Raw genomic sequence first — 19,954 nt, forward strand, 5'->3', positions numbered from 1 at the left:
TAATTTTTAACCAAAAAAAATTATTTATTTAATTTTGGGTATACAAGGTACACGATTAAGCATTTTATTAAAAAAATAGATTATTTTTTTTTGTTAAAAAATATCATTATCCAATTAAAAAAGACAACATAAGTACTTAAAAAATGTATACCCTTTACTTAAAAAATGATAATATGAATGAATAATTAATGGATAAGTTAAATGTTTAAATGAGAGTTTATATACTATTGTTATTCAATATATACTTATTTATTTGTGTTGTTTTCTTCGTTAGAGTAAGAAATTTAATTTGGTGCCCATCTGAGTACATTATTGGCAAAACGGTCCTTTTCTCACTATTAATTATATGTCTTAGAAAATTCAAAGTAAAAATCCACCTTCTTCTTCCTTTCAAGACAAAAGGGTTTACTTGACTTCACTTACATGATTCCACTCTTATTTTTCTGCACACTTCAAATTTCAATCTCTGTGCTTTTGGTGCTTCTCAGGTCAACCCCTGTTATTGTTTTCCATCTTCACTTCGGCAGTTTTCACCACTTTGTATGTTCATCCTTTTGCAGTGGCAGCTTAGATGTCGCTAGCCACTAGAATGGACAGCCAGAGGGAAACCAGTATTTTTTTTGAGACATTCACGTGGAAGATTCAGAATTTCTCAAAACAAAACACCAAGAAACTACAATCCAAGGCCTTCCGAATCCGAGGTTATAAATGGTACTGTCAAATGCTTTTAGTTTCTGTGCTCTTTCTTGTTTTGATCTTAATTTTAGTCTTTAGTTTTCATTATTAACTGTTTTATTCGTCATAATCACCTTTCAGGCGTATTCGTGTGTATCCATTAATGAGAAATGTCGACCATTTTTCGTTATATCTGATGGTTGCGGATTCTTTACCACCCTACGGATGGAACAGAAACACATATTTCAAGTTATCTCTGGTTAATCAATTGGATGGGAATAAGTCGGTTGTAAAGGGTAATTGTTTCTTGATTTTATTTTAAGGTTTTGAGTTAGATATGATGTTAATTTTTCATCTGTTAGATTTAGATTTCATTGTTGTTTATCTCTCTAATAAGTTTCTTCTTATTACGACTGGTATTTGTTGTTCGTTGGATCTGCTATGATAATCTTAAATATTTAGATATTTTGTGGTAATCTTTCGTTAGTTTGTCTTTAAAAATGTGATATTTTCAGAGACTCAGCAGAAGTTCAATGGCGGATATCGTAGCTGGGGCTCATTTTTCGTGAACCGAAGTGTCTTCTTTGACTCAAAGCAAGGGTATCTTGTGAACGACACATGCATCATTGAAGCTCATGTTTGTGTCTCCGATTTTAGTACAATCGAAGTTAACAAGTTGAACACAATCTGTGCAACTTCCAACGCTAAGTTAGGTGATGAAGCAAGAAGAAATTCAGAATCCACACAGCAGGAAGATGATAAAGAAACAGAAACAGAAACATCAGATGAGTGTGAGACGCTTAGTTCAAGCAGCTGTGGATCTAGTCAAACAGAAGGGGAAGTTAAAAGTTCGGATTTGACGCTAAAAGACCTTCTAGATTTGGCGAGTTTAGGGAAAGAAGAAGCAGCTTTTGTTCCACTGTTGGAAGAGGCATGCATATGGCATCCTTCCCTTATAAGAAGCCAGAGGAAAAGTTCAAGATGGTTCAAACTATGGGCATTCACATCCTTAGGTCAAGTTCTATACTTACTAAAGACAAGTAAGGCAAAGGATATGAATGAAGATGCATGCAATCGTCTTCATGGTTTATGGGAGGAACTTGTAAAACATTCGGGATTTCAGTTGTCTTGGTTGGAGCCTTATGTTCAATCTGCATTGGGTATGAAAGCTCATTTGGAAAAGACAGAAGAGGTCAACAAACTGAAAGACAGTGTTGTCACTTTGGAGATCAAAATGAAGAAGCTGAGGGGAGAATTGGCAGCTGCTGAAGCTGAGTTTGAGGTAACAAGGAGGGCATTAGTTGAGGCCAGAAAAGGTTTCATAGAGTTGGATTTTAATACTGAATTAGGTTATGCTATGTTTTAGACACTATAATATTGTATGTATATGGCAAAAGTACAAAAGTAGTGTTTTTTTTTTTTTAATTATTGAAACGCACATTTGTGAAAAAAATTATGAAAATGGATAAGTTGTATCATTTTGATAAAATCGTGTGGATAACATGATTTTAATGTAGAAGTCTAAGGTCACGATTTTTGTTTTTTTAGTATACTTTAAACAAAATTGTATTTCAGTACACTCAATAGTTAGAGTGTATAACTTTAATTTAAATTTTTTTGTTATATTCATTTAATTAATATAGGAATAAACTCAATCTGTATGGCTAGACATGTGTAATATTTTTTACTATGTTTATTTAACCAGAATATATTTGTCTAATATTTATTAATAGACTTGTATGATTTATGAATTAAAAAACTTATCTAATGTATAAAACTAAAGTTGTTTAATAAACATGTAAATCACTCGTCTACATATGTTGTTAAACTCGTTTAATCAATATATCGACAATCTCTTCTAATGTTTTTTGTTCATTTAATTAATGTATTCTTAGACTTGGTCTAATAATTTTTATTACACTGTTTAATACACGTATGAAATGATTTATTTGACATTTTTTATACTCATCTAATTATTGTATGAACAATTTTGTGTAATTGTTTTTGCTATATTTTTCTAATTAATGTATAAAAAGACTTGGATGATATATATTGTTAAAATCATCTAATTAATACATCTAATTACTGATCTAATCACTAATAATATTTAAATCAGTTAAGATAGAAAACACGGCAAGATTCATTTAATTCATTTTTATTCATGATTTTTTTTTAAAACAATAATTTTTTTTTCAATATTATCATTATTCCTCTTTTATAGATTTTCTTTAATAATTTTTGACATTGTTATTCTAATTTTATACAATATTTCATCAATTTATAGTCAACCTATATAAACGATAATAAAATTGGTTGACGGACGAATGAAACTTAAAATCAATCTATTCATCACATAGTCAATTGGATCCATGAGAGTTCGCTCAAATCATGCCAGTATTATTAATTATTATTTATAAATTATTAATTTGGATGAGTAACATAAACGTTTTCAAAAATATGATTAAATCCTCAGTTTTATCTACATTTTCGTAAATATCTTATTCAATCAAATTATTTTTTATAGCTTAAATGAATACGTTAGATGTAAAATTTTATTCTAATAAAGTCAAAGGAATAAAATATATATGTAAAATGATAATTAGATTATTATTTTAAAAGGGAAGAAATACAATCGCGGATTAAAATGAGAAGATGAAAATTACATTTAAACCATTCATGTTTATTCATATATTTAAACTTCTTAACCAATTGTCCCTTTTGATATATTGTTTTACTTTTTTCAAATTAATTTTCAATTTCTTTTAAAAGACATAGTTTATAGATATAAATAAATTTATATCAAGATTTAAATAGCGTTATATAATCAAAATTAATTTTTATAAATTGTAATCATAAAAAGCATTTGTCACGGGAAAACTGAAATATTGGTGTAAAAGAACTCCTAAATAGTGTTCCAATTTGAACTTATTAAATAGAAAAATAGGTATTAAAGTAGCTTTATTCTACTAGATAGTTTAATGTGATCATTAGATGTGAGAATAAATAAAAGCTTGACAATACTTGTGAGTTAAAATTCATTTTCAAGGTATCATCAACTTAAAAAGGGAAATAGAACGTATATTTTTAAAATATCAAAACTCTCTATTTAATTATAAAAAAGAATGAGAAGAGAAAAATAAAATTATGAGAGTTTTATTTTAATAAAAAATTAAGTTAACTTTTTTCAGTACTATCTTTTTTACGGCAACAGAGATATCATGATTTTAATATAAGCCACAAAGAACCAATGTCATGATTAAGTGTACACCTTAAAATAGTAAAAGAAAAAATTCCTGCCAGGGTTGAACCTAACCTCAGTGGTTGTTCTCCCTTGAAATATATTATAAATTACAAATGTAATTTTATACTTTCTCCATGCATGTGTGGCTTGTATCGTAGCCTCATATCAGATGCAAGAGGACGGAACATAGAAAGAATTATGAAAGTACAGAATGCCCTAACACTTAAAATGACTGTTCACTGTATATGTAGTTATTTGCTGAGTTCAATTTCAGGCTCCGTGCTTCTTGGAATATGAATGTCAACGAAAAAGTGAATTAGGAGGTGAAAAACAGTTCTCCGTTGGATCTCGTATCTACAATACTCTGTACGATAGTATACCATCAATAGTCTCAACAACCAATCGGTTCATGCGCACTAGAAGTAACAAGTATGATCTTGTTTTGGGCCCTGAATACACAGACAGCAGCATATTTGAGGCTATACGTGTGACTAAAGGATGGCAGAGAAAGATTTTGTCATAAGTGAGAATAAATCACAAGCAACAGATTGCTGTTTTCCATAGGTCGAATCAGAAGAAAGATAAGGGCAAGGATGGTACAGTAAGACTACCTAATTCAAATGAGGGAATTTCATCTTGGTGGAAGTAGCTGCATCCATTGGTCTTCTTGCTTAGGCTGGAATTAATCTTTTCAACGGCTCCAAGTAGATCCTAGAAGATCAAGTTGCACAGGAACCCCAAAAAAAATCTTAAGGTTAATAGAAATTTCTTACGAACACTTGATTGCCAAGTCAAATTAACCTTGATTTTAAGCTTAACCAAAACCAAGGGAAATAATGGCATAGGTTAGATGCATTACTGAACTTCAGCCCTTAGACCTTAGTATTTTGTCACAGTATCTAGAATCTAAAAGCCTTATATGCTTAAAAAAATGAAGACTTATATAATACATTAAATAAAAGCAGATGTCCTGGAACTTCAACATGACTGGTGCAAGTTTAGACCTTTTAAGTACTGTGCATTTGTTGTAAGTGGTATATAAAGACAATTAAGAAAATATTTACTTTATTCATTTCGCTCACAATAAAATTGCCACGTTATTTTTTTATTTTAAATGTTTAGATAATAATGGTGAAAACAATAAAAATGTCAAGATTACATGCAAAAAACTGGACATCCATGAGGAATAATCAACAACCTTAGTGTATAATCAATCGAGAAACCGTGTTTAGAAAATGGAAAATTTTAGAGATTTCAGCTGGCTTTGCAATAAAAAACTTTCTAATTTCAGGTATATGCTTAAAACAATAACTAACATTTGTAAGTAAGTTATTTTTCCCTTGAAAAAAATAAGCTAATTTTATGAAGATGAAAAGTTGATCACATGATTACTTTCCAACAACTTTTTTCCAAGTTTTACACATACTTTTGTGTTATATAAACAATTATTTTAAAATCACTTCTTCAACAAATTTATTTTAAAAAAATTTATAATGATAATCCATTACTACAATAATTTTTTACAGTATCTCAAAAACACCGCATAAAATGCCTCACCTCCCATGACGCTAGACCCTTCATGTAAGCAGGAAGACATTCAAATTCGCTCTTCAATATCTGTAACCTGGGACTCGGAACTTCAGCTGACTTTAAATTCTCATTCTCTGACACTAATTTTATTTGGGGTAAAAAAAAAACTGATAACAAAACTCCATGTGCTGAAGGATAGAACATTTTAAACAGGAAATAATTCGATTACCAATAGGTAAGAACTTGCTTCCTTCAGACGACACAACAGGTTGATCTTCCTGCCTAAATTCTTGTAATCTGTTCACTCATAGCTTTGGGAATGAGAATCGTGTAGGAATTATCAATAAAAATGCAGAAAATCCGACAACAGTTAAATGATATCCATAATTTTGAACTTACTTCTTCTCATGTTCGTGTGATGACCAATCACCTGAATTCGTAGATGAAAAAATAGTGGAAAAAAAAATGGAATTAGCTACGCAAAATTATTAATTTGAGAAGCTAAGGATAGTTTTCATTTAAACAATAATATTACCAGTACTATTACTGGGAAAAATGGATAAACCTTAACAATAAAAAAACTTGCAACTAATTAAAAGCAGGGCAATGGAATCCTCCCAAATTAACAAGCACGCTTATGGAGGCAAGTGGAATTCACTACCTTCAGATGTAAAGGTGGCTAGATATGCATCTGACAGCCCAAACTTTTTCAAACTCAAAGACTCATCAAGTCTGAAGAGAATTAAGGGAAGTAGGTATTATCATAAACTGAGCAATGACTCAACTGAACGATTATCATATTAATAGTCAACCAATTTTCAGAGCCTTACACACAAATTTCAGGAAATAAAAGCACGAAATTAAATAAAATAATTAAAAATTTGAAAAGACAATCGCATGTCACTCCGAGCCTAAAATCAATCTAATTACAGTACTTCACCTGATTCTGATAAAATCCTTTTGCTATGTATTTTCATTCCGTGTTAAATCTATTTAGAAGCTGGAAATCGTATTAAATTGAGATTTAGTGAAAGAAAGTAAATGAGGCGTAAGATAAGGATACAAAGCATCTTCTTCGAAACTTTTGAAGCTAGGATCGGCCGCGGAGAGTGATCCATAGAAAGAAGACGGACTATCCAATTTGTCTTCCGGATCTTGATACTGTATATCCTCGAATTCATCCTCCTCCTCAATATCAGGAACTGAATCAAGAAAATAAAATTCAACAAAAACAGAGAATCACGAAGCAGAAAGAGGTTAGGTTATATTAGGTGTTTATTTTATTTTTTTTGTGTTTTGGAAGTACCAGTAGTGTAACCGCGGCTCTGGAGATGCTCCTGGAGTTGAAGCAGATCGGAGTGGTTCTTCTTGTACAGTTCGTTGCAGTGACCTAGGAGCTCTTCGAAAGAGACAGTGCCGAAGGACATGGAGTCGAGCATATCGAGGTCGGCGGTGGCGGCGGACACGCGGCGATTTAGGCATTGCGTGAAGATAGACGACGCGGAATCTGTTACGATTATGGAAGAATTTGAATTGAATTTGCTTAGCACACAGACACATGAATTAGAAAAGGAGAGAGAAGAGTACCGAGAGGAATAGGTCGGCGATCGATGGATTGCTTGAGGGCATCGGAAGAGGAGTGGAGGTGGTTGCAGAAAGCAGCCAATGTGTTGCAGAAGCTGGAAATCGGATCCTCCGCCATCGTCTTTTTCCTCTCTCCCAATTGCATTTCAATTTCCTCTTTGTACCTGTCATTTCGAATTTCTCAGTCAAAAATAAAAAGGCGGGATATCTTGTCATTAGTTTTTGATATATATTTTATTATACATTCTTGTGTCATCTAGCGCTCGTAGCTCAGTGGATAGAGCGTCTGTTTCCTAAGCAGAAGGTCGTAGGTTCGACCCCTACCTGGCGCGATTTTTGTTTTATTAAAATTAATTAATTACACTCGACCTAATATTATAGTATTTTTTTGTTTTCAATTCCTTTTGTTTTCTCCACCGAATTACTAAATTAAAACGAAATATGCATTTAGTTTCTTGAAAAAAATATGGGGTGTTGAAACTTTGAAAACAAAAACTCCCTCAAACTACAATTAGTACTAATATTTTAGTGACAGATAGCAATATTTGATTTATTTATTCGTAGCAAAATTCCTTGATGTTTTAAACAAAAAGTAGAAAATCTTGTGAAGATCATTCATTACAAACACAGTCTGCTATCACTGTGTGTACATGTCTTCAAACTGCTGGCAGAGTCATATATATCCATCTCCTATCTGAAACCTTAATATACAGTTATATACCTCAAAATGTGACTACCAACTCTGCTCCTGTAACGGCTGAAAGAAACACTAGTAATATTTACACTCAAAACGTATATGGTTTCATCCATCTTCAAGTTTTTTTATTTTTATTCTGTGCGTGTGGTTTTAAGCTAATTCTCCTGTGAGTGCAGAAGCAGCTCTGCGAATGGCTCTGGCAACCCTCCAGATCTCATGTTGAATTGATGCTAGCCTTTCTGTTTCAGTTACACCAGTAGAACCAGTAATAGAATCAGAAATCCCAGGGAAGAAATTGAGTCTTTCATTGTTGTTTGAAGGCCCATACACCTGTATATAACAAAGTGTCAGGTTTTCATTCACAAAATACAATGATTATGGCTTATTATATTTCATAATTAACAGACACACTCACGAGATGCTTGAACCACTGTCTTCCTTGAAGTCCATCTGCATCCAAGAACCCTTTTTCAGCAAGCATTAGTCTATCATTCAATGCTCGTTTTTTGATATCCACAAAGCCTTCTGTTTCTTGCAATCTCAGTTTCTGCAGTTCAAAACAAAGAAAGACAAGCATAAATACATGGCAATAAGAAACAATTTGGAGTGTTTACTGCATAAGATGTATCATTAAATGAAACCCGTAGCAGTTACTTTGGTTTTACCTTTGATTCATCATCAGCTTCTTTGGCAGCGGAAGCAAATTCTTCAATTGAAAGAGTTAATGGATGTAGGGAAATTTTCTGATCTATCAAGTTGTTCAACATGTTTTTGTACAGCTGCCCAAAGCAGGTAAATATTATATAATCAATTTATGAATGATTTGCAGCTAACATATGGTGCCAATTGTATAATCAACAACATTTTATAATCAACAATAATATTACAAAAACTTCGTTCAATTCATTTCTCAGTGTTAGCTTCAACCCTTTGTTAATCTACTATTCTTTCTTATTAAATAAAAAGGGATTAAATATGTTTAAACTTTAAAGTGAAATTTGAATTCATGCATATAGGAAACCTTGATACAATTTGGTCCTCAAATTTTTAAAATGAAGGATATAGTCCTTTTAACCTAATTATATTAATTCTTTTTGACATTTCAAGCCACATCTCGGGTTGACGTTTGAGTTGTTTATACCATTTGACACGTTATAGTTCAAATGTTAGTCTGAAAGACCATTTAACACGTAAATAAATTAATATCGTTAAAGTTAAAAGGACTATATCTATTCCTTTTTAAAGTTGAAAAACCAAGATATATCAAAGTTTTGAAATATTGTGACGAACTTCAATCTAATAAAGACTAAAAACATATTTAATCTGATAAAAATAAATGTCCTTTAACTAAAAATAGAACAATTAAATGGAATTAAAAAAATCATATTTAAAACATTTCTATGTTTGCTAAAAAAAAATGTTAACTAAGAAGTTAGTTTCAACAAGAGGTGAACATAAATGCACACCTGTAACTCATTTGCATATGAAACGTAATTGAAAGGAAGAATGGGATCGCCAGCTAAGTGAAGGGCTAGAAGCCCCCAAACTCCCGTAACTAATATAACAAAGAACAAAAAGTTACATCTTATGGCTGCCACATGGATTAACAGTTTACTGAAAAATAGAAATGTACACACCATATTATTCAGTTAAAAGAAAAATCTAACCAGCAACATGGCGGTGGAAGAATGGATCTGCATACTCTGCCATCCAGTTATAGGAGTCGAATGCAGTGTGATAGACAGGAAAATCTGAAAATCGGGAAGAGATTATTGCATCACATATTATAAGATATCAAGGTCTATGGATATATGGCATATTTATTAAGCATATTGGACTACAAATCATTTAATTTTGTATTACAAGACTTTACATAAATCAGACAGAGTCTTCTAGAGATGAGGTACGTACCTCTTCCATAATACATATCAATGGATGGAACCCCTGCGTGCTGCACAAATGGAGCAAAATCAGAATCAACTCCACTGAGCCTCTGAATCTGTAATCCAGAAAATGAAAGGTGGTAAGCAATGAGAATATAAAACAAAGTGAAACCCACTTCAAAACCCACATTGTCCTAATACAATTACAAAATTCAAGTGTCTTCATTACAAAAACCTCAGATATCATATCCTACTATTAAAACAAATATTTCATGTAGAATTAAAAGCAATAGAGATAACCAAGACATCATAGTCTCAAAACATATGTTAGACAAGTGCAAACAAATACTTGGCCAGCAGTGACAAAAAGCATTTCGTTATTGCTTCCAGCAGAAGCAGCAGCCCAATTCTCATATATTGAAACACCCTCAGAATCAGGATCCTTGACCTGAAATTAAAGCAAAAGCTGATTGATGTTCAAAATTACTGAACTACTAGGAGCAAGCATGATACATGTGTAAATAGTAAATAGTTATCTATACGTATGTTTGCACATGCATTTAAAACTGATAATAACGTCAAATGAATACCTTTTTTGTGACCTCAAGAATAAGACTGTCTAGCTGAGGAGTTGAACCAACAAAGAAACCAGGGCCCTGAACAGCACAGTCCACATTAAGGTATGCTACAGCTTTGGAACCCAGATTAATAAGGTTTTGTTCAACCCACTCAGTAGATCCTATCTACACAAACAGATAAACTTGATTTAGAGAGAATGTTACAGGAAAGGACAGCATCATTGAAATTAAGCAAACTCGTCTGGTTAGATAGTGAGCATATCTGAAAGCTAAAGAAGGAAACTGACAACACATTGAAGTAAACTGGGAAGAAAATTGTAACCAGTATCAAGAAGAATTTTGCTACAGCAAGCCAAGAAAATAAATTATAAAATAGTTTCACACTGAATATCTAAAAATACTACATGTCACTAGCTTACCAACAACCACTGACACCAGGTTACTATGAGAGCTGTTAGAGCAGATATTCAAAAATATGAACCAAAATCATAAGCCATAAACCTTGGCCATGTTCTACGTCATTCCTGGGTTCACATCAGTTGTTAAGAAGGAAAATTACTTACCATCCCAAATTCTTCTGCATCCCAACTGCAGAGAATTATTGTCCTCCTTGGTTTCCACCCCAAGCCCAATAGAATAGAAAACCGACGAGCAATGTCAAGTAGTGCAGCTGTCCCACTGCTGGGATCAACAGCACCATACGTCCATGCATCTCTGTGGTTTCCAAGCAGAACACATCGATCAGGTTCTTCTGACCCCTTTATGACAGCAAAAACATTTTGAATGTTGGCCACCTTCTTTTCACCCTGAAAAAATGAAAATGGATAAAAAAAATACACCCTAAACACTAGCATAAATGGAAATCATTAAACAAAAACTGACTCTCACTCGTGTTTATGATCCTTTCAAATATATTTAAACTGATGATAAATTTGAAGGTTCACCGTAAAAGAAAGAAGAACCAGTCGACAATCATAGCATGGTTCGCTTCAAGAATGTCTTGTATACCATACTTTTCGCAATTGAAAAGTATTGGCTAAACCAAAGTTAAAAAAATAAAAAACTTTTAAATTTGCTGACTTAGCCCCTACTCGATATCTTTGTCAAGTACAAACTAGTGTTGGAAGAACTGTTTGGTTTGTTTCAGCAAGTACGGGTAGGGCCAACAACTTTTACTGACAAAAATTAGAATGTAAAGAAGAAAAAAAAAAAAACTACTTTTCAAAACCAAAAACGATGACAAGCATTAACGAGACTTTTGGGTCGAGAGAGACTGTATTATACTGCATTCAACTCACCTTGTAAGTGAAATTGAGGATGGTGGGACCCGGACCAACATGCCTGACCTTAGACCTTAGGGTGCCCCTCCATTCAAGGGGCACAGGAGAACCCCCAAGAGAGGACAAAATAGAGTCCGCCACCTCAGCTGATAAAGGCATAGATGGAATTTTGGGGAACCTTTTCAAAACCTCACTATCTTCCAATCCCAGTGTCTCGCCACCCTCAATCCCAGCCCAACCCGGAGTAAGTGGGTCCCCTATTCCTCCCCTCATCACGTGCCCCCTTTCAAACCCCTTTCGCCACGTGTCACCCTCGCCGTAAACCAACACCGCCGCCGCCCCGTGCGCCTCCGCTCTCTCCACTACTGTGCCGCGCCCCATTTCCCCGCCCTTCCGCACCATCACCACGCACCCGCTCACGTTCACTCCCATCGCTCCCAGCGCGCGGTAGTCCCTCTCCCTCCCGTAGTTCGCAAACACCGCACGCGCCTGCACCGCACCCGACGGCGAATACGCGTGGTAGGCCGGAACCACGCCCGCGGCTGCCGGCTCCGTGAGGCGGAGGCTCACCGAGGGGCCTTCGCTAAAATGCGCTGAGAGGGAGGAGTGAACCGGGAAAGAGAGGAGCGTGGTGTAGGTCGCCGTGTGGGTCTTGAGTCCCAATGAAGTGAAGTGGTTGAGGACGTAGCTGGCGACATCGGAGCCGGGTTTTGTTCCGGCGAGGTGAGGGTGCAGGGTGAGGGCGCGGAGGTAGGAAGAAATGGTGGAGTTTGAGGAAGTGGAGAGAAAAAGTTTTTCCACCTGAGAGAGGTTTTGAGAGGAGGAGGAAGGTGTAGAAGACTGAGGGAAATGCAGAGCGTAGAAACCCAGAATGCAGAGTATCAGCACCACCACCATGGTACTCAAAGGTGAGGGCTTTGTTGTCAAAACGTTCATGGGTTTAGGCATCATTTTGTGAAGAAGAAGAAGGAGAAGAAGAAACAGAGTAGACTCTGTTCAAGGAAGAAAGAATGAGTAGACTCTGTTCTTCACTTTTGAATTATTATTATATTATTGTTGCTGTTGTTATTAACACAATTTGGAGTGGCTTTTTATATAGGAAATGATAGGATGGTGATCTTTTTAGCAGGGAAAAAGAGATGCGTTTTGTGATTATTATAAGGGTTGGGAAGAGGTGGATGACAGTGAGAGAGGGTGCACTGTGTGTGGATCCATGCACGATGGAGGTTTCAGTCACAATGTCAATTTGTCCCCAGAACAATCCAAATTAGTCTAACAAGCACCTTTTGTCACTACTCACATCAAAATATTGAGTATCTATAACATCTTTTTCTATTGTAATAAATTATATATATATATATATATATATATATAGAGAGAGAGAGAGAGAGAGAGAGAGAGAGTGAGATGCGTTCAAAAAAAAAGTAATAGTAATATTTGAATTAAAGGATTATATTTTGACTAATAATATTTACTTCCAATATATCTTAAAGAATTATTAAGGTTGAAACAAGTTTTAAAGGTCAAAAACTATTTACAAAATGATGCAGTAGAAGTTTTTGAGATATTTTATTAATTCTTTTTAATAGGACCAACTTTGGACAGACGACATTTATTATAATAAAAGATAGTATTTTGACAATTTTTGTATACAGAATCAATTCAGCGTTTTTTTTATAATATATAATAATAATGTTTTATGATAAGTAATTAAGTAATAATGAACTAGTTCTATACTTTATATATAGATCCTAAGAATATAACCTGAAGATGTGGCTATAAATAATGAAAAAAAGGTGGTGCAGAAGCAGACATGGAAATGAAAGCTTTGCCTTTTTCTTTTTGATATAAGTTTTTGAAAATTGATGTGTGTCTGGTTGGTGCGAAAAGAGAATGAGAATCAATGTCTTGTTTGTGTTCCACTAGGAGATCCATGGGAAAGGGAGAGTGGATGCCCACGCCTGTGTGAGTGGGGTGAGCATCCATTATGTCTGTTTGGGCAGAGATTGTGATAATGGGAGATGAAGAAGCAATGATTATAAAATGGTTTTCTTTGGGCAGAGGAACCTAGGTGAGACCCAGGATGTTCCCTAAGATTCCCCGGAGTCTAAACACAACTCTCCACGTGGGGCCTTTTAAGATTTGAAGCTATTTAACGGAATTCTGATTTGCTAGGTGCCAGCTTACTGGGGTTATCTTATCCGCTAACCGAATGGGGCTTAGGGTCAAGTGGCTGGCAGAATTATGGCATTTTTTGGTGCGATCTGGTAAGCCTTCGCCGTTAGTTCATGACTCAAACAGTTAAAGAAAAGGACTGCATGGCGTTACGCGAGGGCAGCTAGGTAGATAAGATTCAGTTAAGATCATTGCAAGTGACAGCCTTTTCAATGTGTCCCGCCCCAGTGGCTGACCTCCACAGCCAAAAGCAGACATGACAAAACATAAACCACGTGGCTCCCATTAACGTTAAGGAATTAGCTGTTGCTGTTAACATGTCAGTTTTCAAGTCAAGTCTCAGTGATTTTCCTCATCCGTCATGTCAGCTTTACAGTTTTTCTGCCCAAGTTGAGTATATTGCTGAGCCAACGCCATCACATTGAGCAGCTCAATTCTTTAGTTATCCTGCTTGATCCCGGTCATGAAGCCACGGTCACTAGACGGCAATATTGGGATGAAAAATTCACTGCACAAAGTAAATAACTGAAGAAAGTGATGTTATGGCCACCCCTTTTAATTTCCTTCTGTATATAATATAATATATAAAGATAAGGATAATTAAGGTTCTCTGGAACTATAAAAAGCAATCAAAGCACAACTCTCTCAAACACACTGAATCAAAACAATTAAACAGAATCCGTTAAATAAGACAAGGAGACTAGGATGAACAAAGGGTATAGAGATTCAAGACAGAAACTCCATTAAACCGTAAAGCAAAATCAAACTTTAGCAAAGAAGACAACGGGATTACTATTTCATTTTTAACCAATTTACCATGAATGCATTCAAAGTTTTTAGGATATTCAGTTTTGTTCAACGAATGATGGATCCAAACGTCCATGAATACAGAAGACAAAGCACATTGGATCGTTGGCACAACATAACAAATAAAAGCCTCAGCTTAACTACAGACTTCTAACGAAATGTTAATAAAGACAAAGCTGACAGACCCACTCTAACATACAGGAATCCAAAACTTCGGATGAAAAGGTAATTGAAGCTTTCATCTTGCTGCAGCTCTAGCACTCATTGATGAATGGTAATTGGTGCTTCTCTGCTTCCTGTAAGATGTATATACATCATCATACTGACTCACCTCGTTGGGATTAGCAGTGGCCCCCAGCCCTAACCTGCCCGAGCCACTGGATCCAGGTTTCCGTTCTACTGTCCCATCAGCATAGGTCCCTGTCTCTGGATCAACCTGCAAGTTTGGAGGTGGAGGTATACAAGCACCTCCCTTTCGTACTGCTGGCTCCCTCTCAAATTCTCTATCATATTCATCATCTTCATCTCTTGAATCAGAATTCATAGGACCCTCAGAAGGATTTACCTCTCCAATTTCCTTAAAGAATTTTGACACTCTTTGAAGAATTTCAGATGGTGGCACAGTTGACGGCGGTATGATGGTTGGGATATCCAAAGGGCTCAAAGGAGAATATGGAACCCCACTACCGATCTGCATCTTTCTAACCATTCCAGGAATGAGGCCAGGTGGAAATAATGGATATGGTGGCAATTGTTCACCGGTGCTGGATGATGGAGGGGGCAATAAATGAACACCACCAGGTGCTTGGTTAGCGGGTTGAACAGAAGATGGAATAGCCATGGACCCAGGAAAGGCACTAGGAGGAGCAGGATTTGGAAGAAACTGCTGAGCTGCTAGGGATACAGATAGTGACTGTGCTGGAGTTGCATGCTTATCAGTACGATCTTGATCTAAGACATTTGAACCAGAGCCTAACCTATCAGCTTGCCACTGCTGGGCAACATGGTTAGGTGTCTGCAAAACTCCTACAACAGGGAGAGGAGAAGAAACTATAAATACTTCCCAAAATCAAATAATAAATATACTTAAATTAATAAATTTCTTGTTAGCGTCAACAAAATCTTAAGAGAACTAAGTTGTCTCAAGTTTTCATTGATGGCCCGTGTGAGTGAGCATCAATCACAATATCCTGCTTAGTCATTTATTACAAACTAAATGAAAAACATGCCAGAGAAAAAATCAAATCAGCTTGCAACGTTTGAATATATAAATTTACAACAATTGGGACCACAGAAGTTACTGAAATCACCCCTTCCAGCTCCTAAAGGGTCATATGAGGGAGTGAAATTCCATAAAGCAAGAGGGGCATTGGTGCTTTTATTCCCCATATAGGGAAAAAGGCATATTCAAACCAAATAATGTCACACCTCTAGGAAATGATCTAGCTTACTAGAGTTTTCACTGAATTCTGCAAGTCATGAAACATCTTTGATTAAAAAAGAGAAGCTTACCTGCAACTGATTCTGCTGAAGCAGAAGATAAATCCTTTGAAGCCCCAGGAAAAGGATTTGTTTGCAGCCCACCAATCATCTCACCCTTAAGTGAAGATATAGTATCCTGATCGTATACCGTTTTAGAGGCCCAGAATTCCACCATCTGCTGCAATCTTTTCCTGTATTCCTCATTGCTTTGTGGGTTATGATAAATTCTTGCAAGCATGGAGCCTAAAACTGGTTTCAAGGCAAGAGCTTCACTGTCAAGGTCATTGCCGTTTGTTCTCCTATTTAAGCTGTGAAGTAGTGATACAAAAGTCAATGATGATGAAAAGTAGAATCATAGACTCTAGCATCAATGTCAAGAGGAATATCTAACCAGGACGAAAATAAGTAAGAGGGCAAACATCTAGGCGTACTGAAAGCATGCAAAAAAGTACAATTTGGTGGGAAAAAATGCTCTATTTTTATATAAACAGTTAATAGAAAAGTATAGAAACGGTTAACAAAACACCGAGACCAAATACACTCGCATCTTGTCTTGAAAAGTGCATTCATATAATGACTACATACTTTTTGCCTATTTTCACGAGATTTCCGACTATTTTCCAAAAGATTTGGAGGAAGAATAACAATTTTGGAGAAAATGAAAATGTGAGTACGGATAGTGATCAGTAAGAGTAGTAAGTCCTATTAAACATGATTTTTTATCGCAGTATGGTATCAGGAAATTAATACACCAATCAGACAAAAACTGATGGTGGTGAATGTTGAAATGTAATGTTCTTTATTATTATTATTTATGTAGGGGAACCCAACTATTAGGTTAGGGTTTCTTGACCTTTTGTATTCTGCACTACTGTACTCTATAAATACAGTGGTAAATTGTAATAATGACTTAAGAGAAAATAAACTGCTTTTAGCTACTTCAAAGTTCTTCAAGTGTGAAAAATATATACTAATAAACAAGCTTATTTTGACATAACAGAGAGGGAAAAGACCGTGTACACACAATCCACTCTCTCTGACTATTAGACGCACATTACTAAGAGCTTATCAGATGCTAGCCAACCAAATAGTGTTTCTGAAAGGGAAGGAGGAAAAAGAATAATTAAGCTCAATATTGAAATAATAAGTAATGCTACCTGTCAAAAAGGATGTCATTGGCAAGGTATATTATGTGTAACTGTCTCTCGACTTCATCCAATGCAAAGACCCTGTCTCTAAGAGCCTCTGCTAGGGCTGGTGCAAATGGAGATCTCTGCATGAACCAAAGTTTTGCACCTTTGATGGATTCTTTTGTACCATTTAAATTGTTAAGAACGTTACTGAGCTCCATTGCGACATCAGATGGAAGTGGCCCAGAGGGTCCTTTGAAAGAATTGGATGACTGATCATACTCAGGCCGCACAGGAAGCCCAAAAGATTGAGGATGCTGATGGTGGTGTTGTTGATCATAGAACTGTTGGAAAGGAGGTGGGCCTAGCATTGAAGGTGAAGACCCAATTCCTGCAGGATTCATTGGAGAAGCATTTAGAGGAGACGGATTCATCATTGGATTTGGAGGGGGATGGATCATGGGCATGGAAGATGACGGGAAAGGCGGGTTGAATGGACCACCCGGTGGACGAGTTGACAACCAAAGCTTATAACGGTAGTAACTGTGGCCTTCCCCGCCAAAGAGGAAACTATATGAAGGATTATCACGTTGCTTTTCACATATCATAGCCTCAAAGTCGGGGCCGTTTTTCACTGCATACTCAACAAGCTTGTCAATTCGCTTGTGGAGATCCGGATCAGAAGGGGGGGCGACAGGGAGTGGGGCAGAATCATAAAAAGGTGATGGAACAAGAGAAGGAGGATAATGTGAAGGGAATGCAGGTGGTCCTTGGTGCTGCTGCTGAAGAAGGAGATGGGGCGGGGGAGGGGCATGAGGGTGTAATTGTGGAAGTGGCTGCTGCTGCTGCAAGGCATGATGATACGGGAATTGTTGCATAGGGGGGTGCGCAGGACCTGGACCTGGGGGTATAAAAGGAGGACCGTGCATTGATGAAGGAAACTGCTGATGCTGGGGATGAAACCCAAACTGTTGCTGTTGTTGTTGCTGCTGCTGCATATTAGCAGCTTGCCTCTGTTGCTGAGCATATGCCATAGCAGATGCAGCTGTATAATCATGACCCTGACGTTCCATAACCTCAAATGCACTTCAGAAGTATTGTCTTAACAAATGTACCTAAAACCAAAGAAAACTTTAAAACTCCTTACACAAACAAAGCTTTTGAGATGAAAGTGGACACAATTGGGTTTATTGCATCACATATAATCAATGTGTGTATGACAGATAAACCATAATAATCCCAACAGAAAATAAAAATTGAATAATGCAAACTAACATGAAATGCCAAAAATATATCCACAGATTCACATAAAAGCACATGACTATCCCTGAGATTAGATAAAGAATAAATAAATATTTACATCACGCACAGAGAGGAAAAAAGAAAATCTAGTCCAGCAATAATATAAATAATAATTTTTCACCAAATATATGTAGGCTCTGTTCCACAAATTATACATAAGATCTACCAAATATATGTAGGCTTTCGTTGGAGGAGGGCTAAACGAATGTTAAATTCAACATAAGATCCACCAAACATTTGACGATTTTGAACAGTACATGATTTCCGAAGGTCGAACTTCCCAATGAAGAAGATTAAGGAATATAACAAAGGACAAAAAGTATATAAATGGGTAAATCCAACTTAGCTTTTGTTAAACCATTCGGGTATACGCAAATTTACCAAACAAGCCACAAACTTGCCTAAAACAGTATAGAATCAGTCAAACTATGTGATCCAACCCCAATCAAGAACAAAAAATGAACCACAAATTCCATATCACGTAGAAGGCAACAATTCCGGAATGAGGCCGCAAACGCAGTAACAGATAACAATACACTTCACCGTATTTCAAAACTCAAATTGAGAAAAGCAAATCCTAAAAAAAATTCAAATCACGCGAACGGGAAGCTATTGAAGCAAGAGAAATACACAATAAATAACTAATTAGAGAAAAGGGATGAGTTGTTCATATAAATCGATAAATCGATAGGGTGAGTTCTCACCTGAAGTAGAAGACGAGTGAAAACTTCAAAACTTTAAAACTCCTTACACAAACAAAACTTTTTAGATGAAAGTGGACACAATTGGGCTTATAATGACACTTTAAAACTCCTTCACTTCCGTTGTCATATACAGGTGGTTACCATTGATCCTATTATATAATCTAAACCTGACATATGCATTACTCAAAAGTGCTGCAACACTAGAAATCAAATCAAGTCATCATTTCTGAGAAACATAATTGGCTCGATAGGGTTCCTTTACTTGTATTCTAGTGATTAACAAGTTCAGCGGAAGTTTATTCCTTAAATTGTGCCAAAACAACGAAAATAAAAAATAAAAGATAGTCGAAACTCGAAGTATAAACGTTGTCAATTCGGAAAACCTAGCCTAAAGCTTAAAGCCAAATCAAGGGATTTCAAATTCCTGGTTCAAATTAAGAACACTGATAAGCAAACACAGAATATGTACCTGCAAGCAAGTTGCTGAAAATGGCGCTGCAGAGTTTGGCAAAGGGGATCCCCCAAGGGTGAAACCGCACCGTCGACGACGCCAAGCTGGATTATACACTGGTGCTCGCCGAGTTGAAGACACTAAACAAAAAGCCCGTTTTGTTTTTTTGTAGCCAATCAAAGCCCATTATGAATTGTGGGTAAATAAAACGGATAATTGTTAATTATTAAAAGGTGTTTCTCTATACACCTCCAAACGTTTCTGACTGCACCTCTAAGTTTCAAAAATGTCCTCCGCTAATTTAAAAAAAAAATGGATTATCAAATTTCAGTTGTGTTTGTTTTAAGGATGAATATGGATTTTATGAACGAATAAATGAGATAAAGAGTGGATTAAACTCATAATTGTAGTGAAAATAAATGGTGAGAAAAATAG

The 19,954-nt window shown here is 35.8% G+C and overlaps 4 protein-coding genes and 1 non-coding gene across 6 annotated transcripts; 2 read left to right on the forward strand and 3 right to left on the reverse strand.

The window, feature by feature from the left end:
* The first annotated feature begins 376 nt into the window (after window positions 1-376).
* Window positions 377-2,281, forward strand: LOC108328341 (MATH domain and coiled-coil domain-containing protein At3g58270). Its single transcript, XM_017562199.2, has 3 exons — window positions 377-711; window positions 817-971; window positions 1,191-2,281. The coding sequence occupies exons 1-3, from the start codon at window positions 572-574 to the stop codon at window positions 2,039-2,041; spliced, it is 1,146 nt and encodes a 381-aa protein (XP_017417688.1). The 5' UTR covers window positions 377-571; the 3' UTR covers window positions 2,042-2,281.
* A 1,644-nt stretch (window positions 2,282-3,925) lies between these two features.
* LOC108329251 (uncharacterized) lies at window positions 3,926-7,470 on the reverse strand. Of its 2 annotated transcripts, none has more exons than XM_017563385.2 (9): window positions 7,034-7,470; window positions 6,753-6,953; window positions 6,510-6,648; window positions 6,108-6,178; window positions 5,846-5,876; window positions 5,676-5,743; window positions 5,474-5,553; window positions 4,528-4,627; window positions 3,926-4,365 (listed from the first exon to the last, which is right to left on the reverse strand). In XM_017563385.2, exons 1-9 carry the CDS (start codon window positions 7,173-7,175, stop codon window positions 4,271-4,273), a joined length of 927 nt encoding a protein of 308 aa, XP_017418874.2. In that variant the 5' UTR covers window positions 7,176-7,470; the 3' UTR covers window positions 3,926-4,270. The 2 variants fall into 2 exon arrangements, with proteins under 2 accessions (XP_017418874.2, XP_017418873.2); XM_017563384.2 differs by having other exon boundaries at window positions 5,474-5,586.
* Window positions 7,290-7,362, forward strand: TRNAR-CCU (transfer RNA arginine (anticodon CCU)). Its single transcript has one exon. It is a non-coding gene; the product is annotated as a tRNA-Arg (tRNA).
* A 135-nt stretch (window positions 7,471-7,605) lies between the features above and the next one.
* Window positions 7,606-12,607, reverse strand: LOC108329250 (probable glutamate carboxypeptidase AMP1). The gene is made up of 10 exons (XM_017563383.2): window positions 11,487-12,607; window positions 10,752-10,994; window positions 10,201-10,353; window positions 9,960-10,058; window positions 9,639-9,726; window positions 9,395-9,478; window positions 9,194-9,282; window positions 8,393-8,506; window positions 8,143-8,274; window positions 7,606-8,057 (listed from the first exon to the last, which is right to left on the reverse strand). Exons 1-10 carry the CDS (start codon window positions 12,417-12,419, stop codon window positions 7,878-7,880), a joined length of 2,115 nt encoding a protein of 704 aa, XP_017418872.1. The 5' UTR covers window positions 12,420-12,607; the 3' UTR covers window positions 7,606-7,877.
* A 1,836-nt stretch (window positions 12,608-14,443) lies between these two features.
* On the reverse strand, window positions 14,444-19,688 carry LOC108329370 (uncharacterized). The gene is made up of 4 exons (XM_017563543.2): window positions 19,538-19,688; window positions 17,090-18,177; window positions 15,963-16,240; window positions 14,444-15,476 (listed from the first exon to the last, which is right to left on the reverse strand). Exons 2-4 carry the CDS (start codon window positions 18,133-18,135, stop codon window positions 14,689-14,691), a joined length of 2,112 nt encoding a protein of 703 aa, XP_017419032.1. The 5' UTR covers window positions 18,136-18,177; window positions 19,538-19,688; the 3' UTR covers window positions 14,444-14,688.
* Window positions 19,689-19,954: the final 266 nt, after the last annotated feature.

This window comes from Vigna angularis, chromosome 2 (genome assembly GCF_016808095.1).
Source record: "Vigna angularis cultivar LongXiaoDou No.4 chromosome 2, ASM1680809v1, whole genome shotgun sequence".
NCBI lineage: Eukaryota > Viridiplantae > Streptophyta > Magnoliopsida > Fabales > Fabaceae > Vigna > Vigna angularis.

What these genes read in the sequence shown, in the direction of transcription:
- LOC108329250 (XM_017563383.2), bottom strand. Translation starts at nt 12,419, where the DNA reads ATGATGCCTAAACCCATGAACGTTTTGACAACAAAGCCCTCACCTTTG. An exon ending in TTTTTGTCACTGCTGGCCAA is followed by an intron (nt 9,727 to 9,959) that starts GTATTTGTTTGC and finishes TCTGGATTACAG; the next exon opens with ATTCAGAGGCTCAGTGGAGT. An exon ending in AAGCTGATGATGAATCAAAG is followed by an intron (nt 8,275 to 8,392) that starts GTAAAACCAAAG and finishes TTTGAACTGCAG; the next exon opens with AAACTGAGATTGCAAGAAAC.
- LOC108328341 (XM_017562199.2), top strand. Translation starts at nt 572, where the DNA reads ATGTCGCTAGCCACTAGAATGGACAGCCAGAGGGAAACCAGTATTTTT. An exon ending in CGAATCCGAGGTTATAAATG is followed by an intron (nt 712 to 816) that starts GTACTGTCAAAT and finishes ATCACCTTTCAG; the next exon opens with GCGTATTCGTGTGTATCCAT. An exon ending in GAATAAGTCGGTTGTAAAGG is followed by an intron (nt 972 to 1,190) that starts GTAATTGTTTCT and finishes TGATATTTTCAG; the next exon opens with AGACTCAGCAGAAGTTCAAT.
- LOC108329370 (XM_017563543.2), bottom strand. Translation starts at nt 18,135, where the DNA reads ATGGAACGTCAGGGTCATGATTATACAGCTGCATCTGCTATGGCATAT. An exon ending in AATGACATCCTTTTTGACAG is followed by an intron (nt 16,241 to 17,089) that starts GTAGCATTACTT and finishes ACTACTTCACAG; the next exon opens with CTTAAATAGGAGAACAAACG. An exon ending in TTCAGCAGAATCAGTTGCAG is followed by an intron (nt 15,477 to 15,962) that starts GTAAGCTTCTCT and finishes TCCCTGTTGTAG; the next exon opens with GAGTTTTGCAGACACCTAAC.
- LOC108329251 (XM_017563384.2), bottom strand. Translation starts at nt 7,175, where the DNA reads ATGCAATTGGGAGAGAGGAAAAAGACGATGGCGGAGGATCCGATTTCC. An exon ending in AAGCAAGTTCTTACCTATTG is followed by an intron (nt 5,587 to 5,675) that starts GTAATCGAATTA and finishes AAATAAAATTAG; the next exon opens with TGTCAGAGAATGAGAATTTA. An exon ending in AATTCCCTCATTTGAATTAG is followed by an intron (nt 4,366 to 4,527) that starts GTAGTCTTACTG and finishes CTGTGTATTCAG; the next exon opens with GGCCCAAAACAAGATCATAC.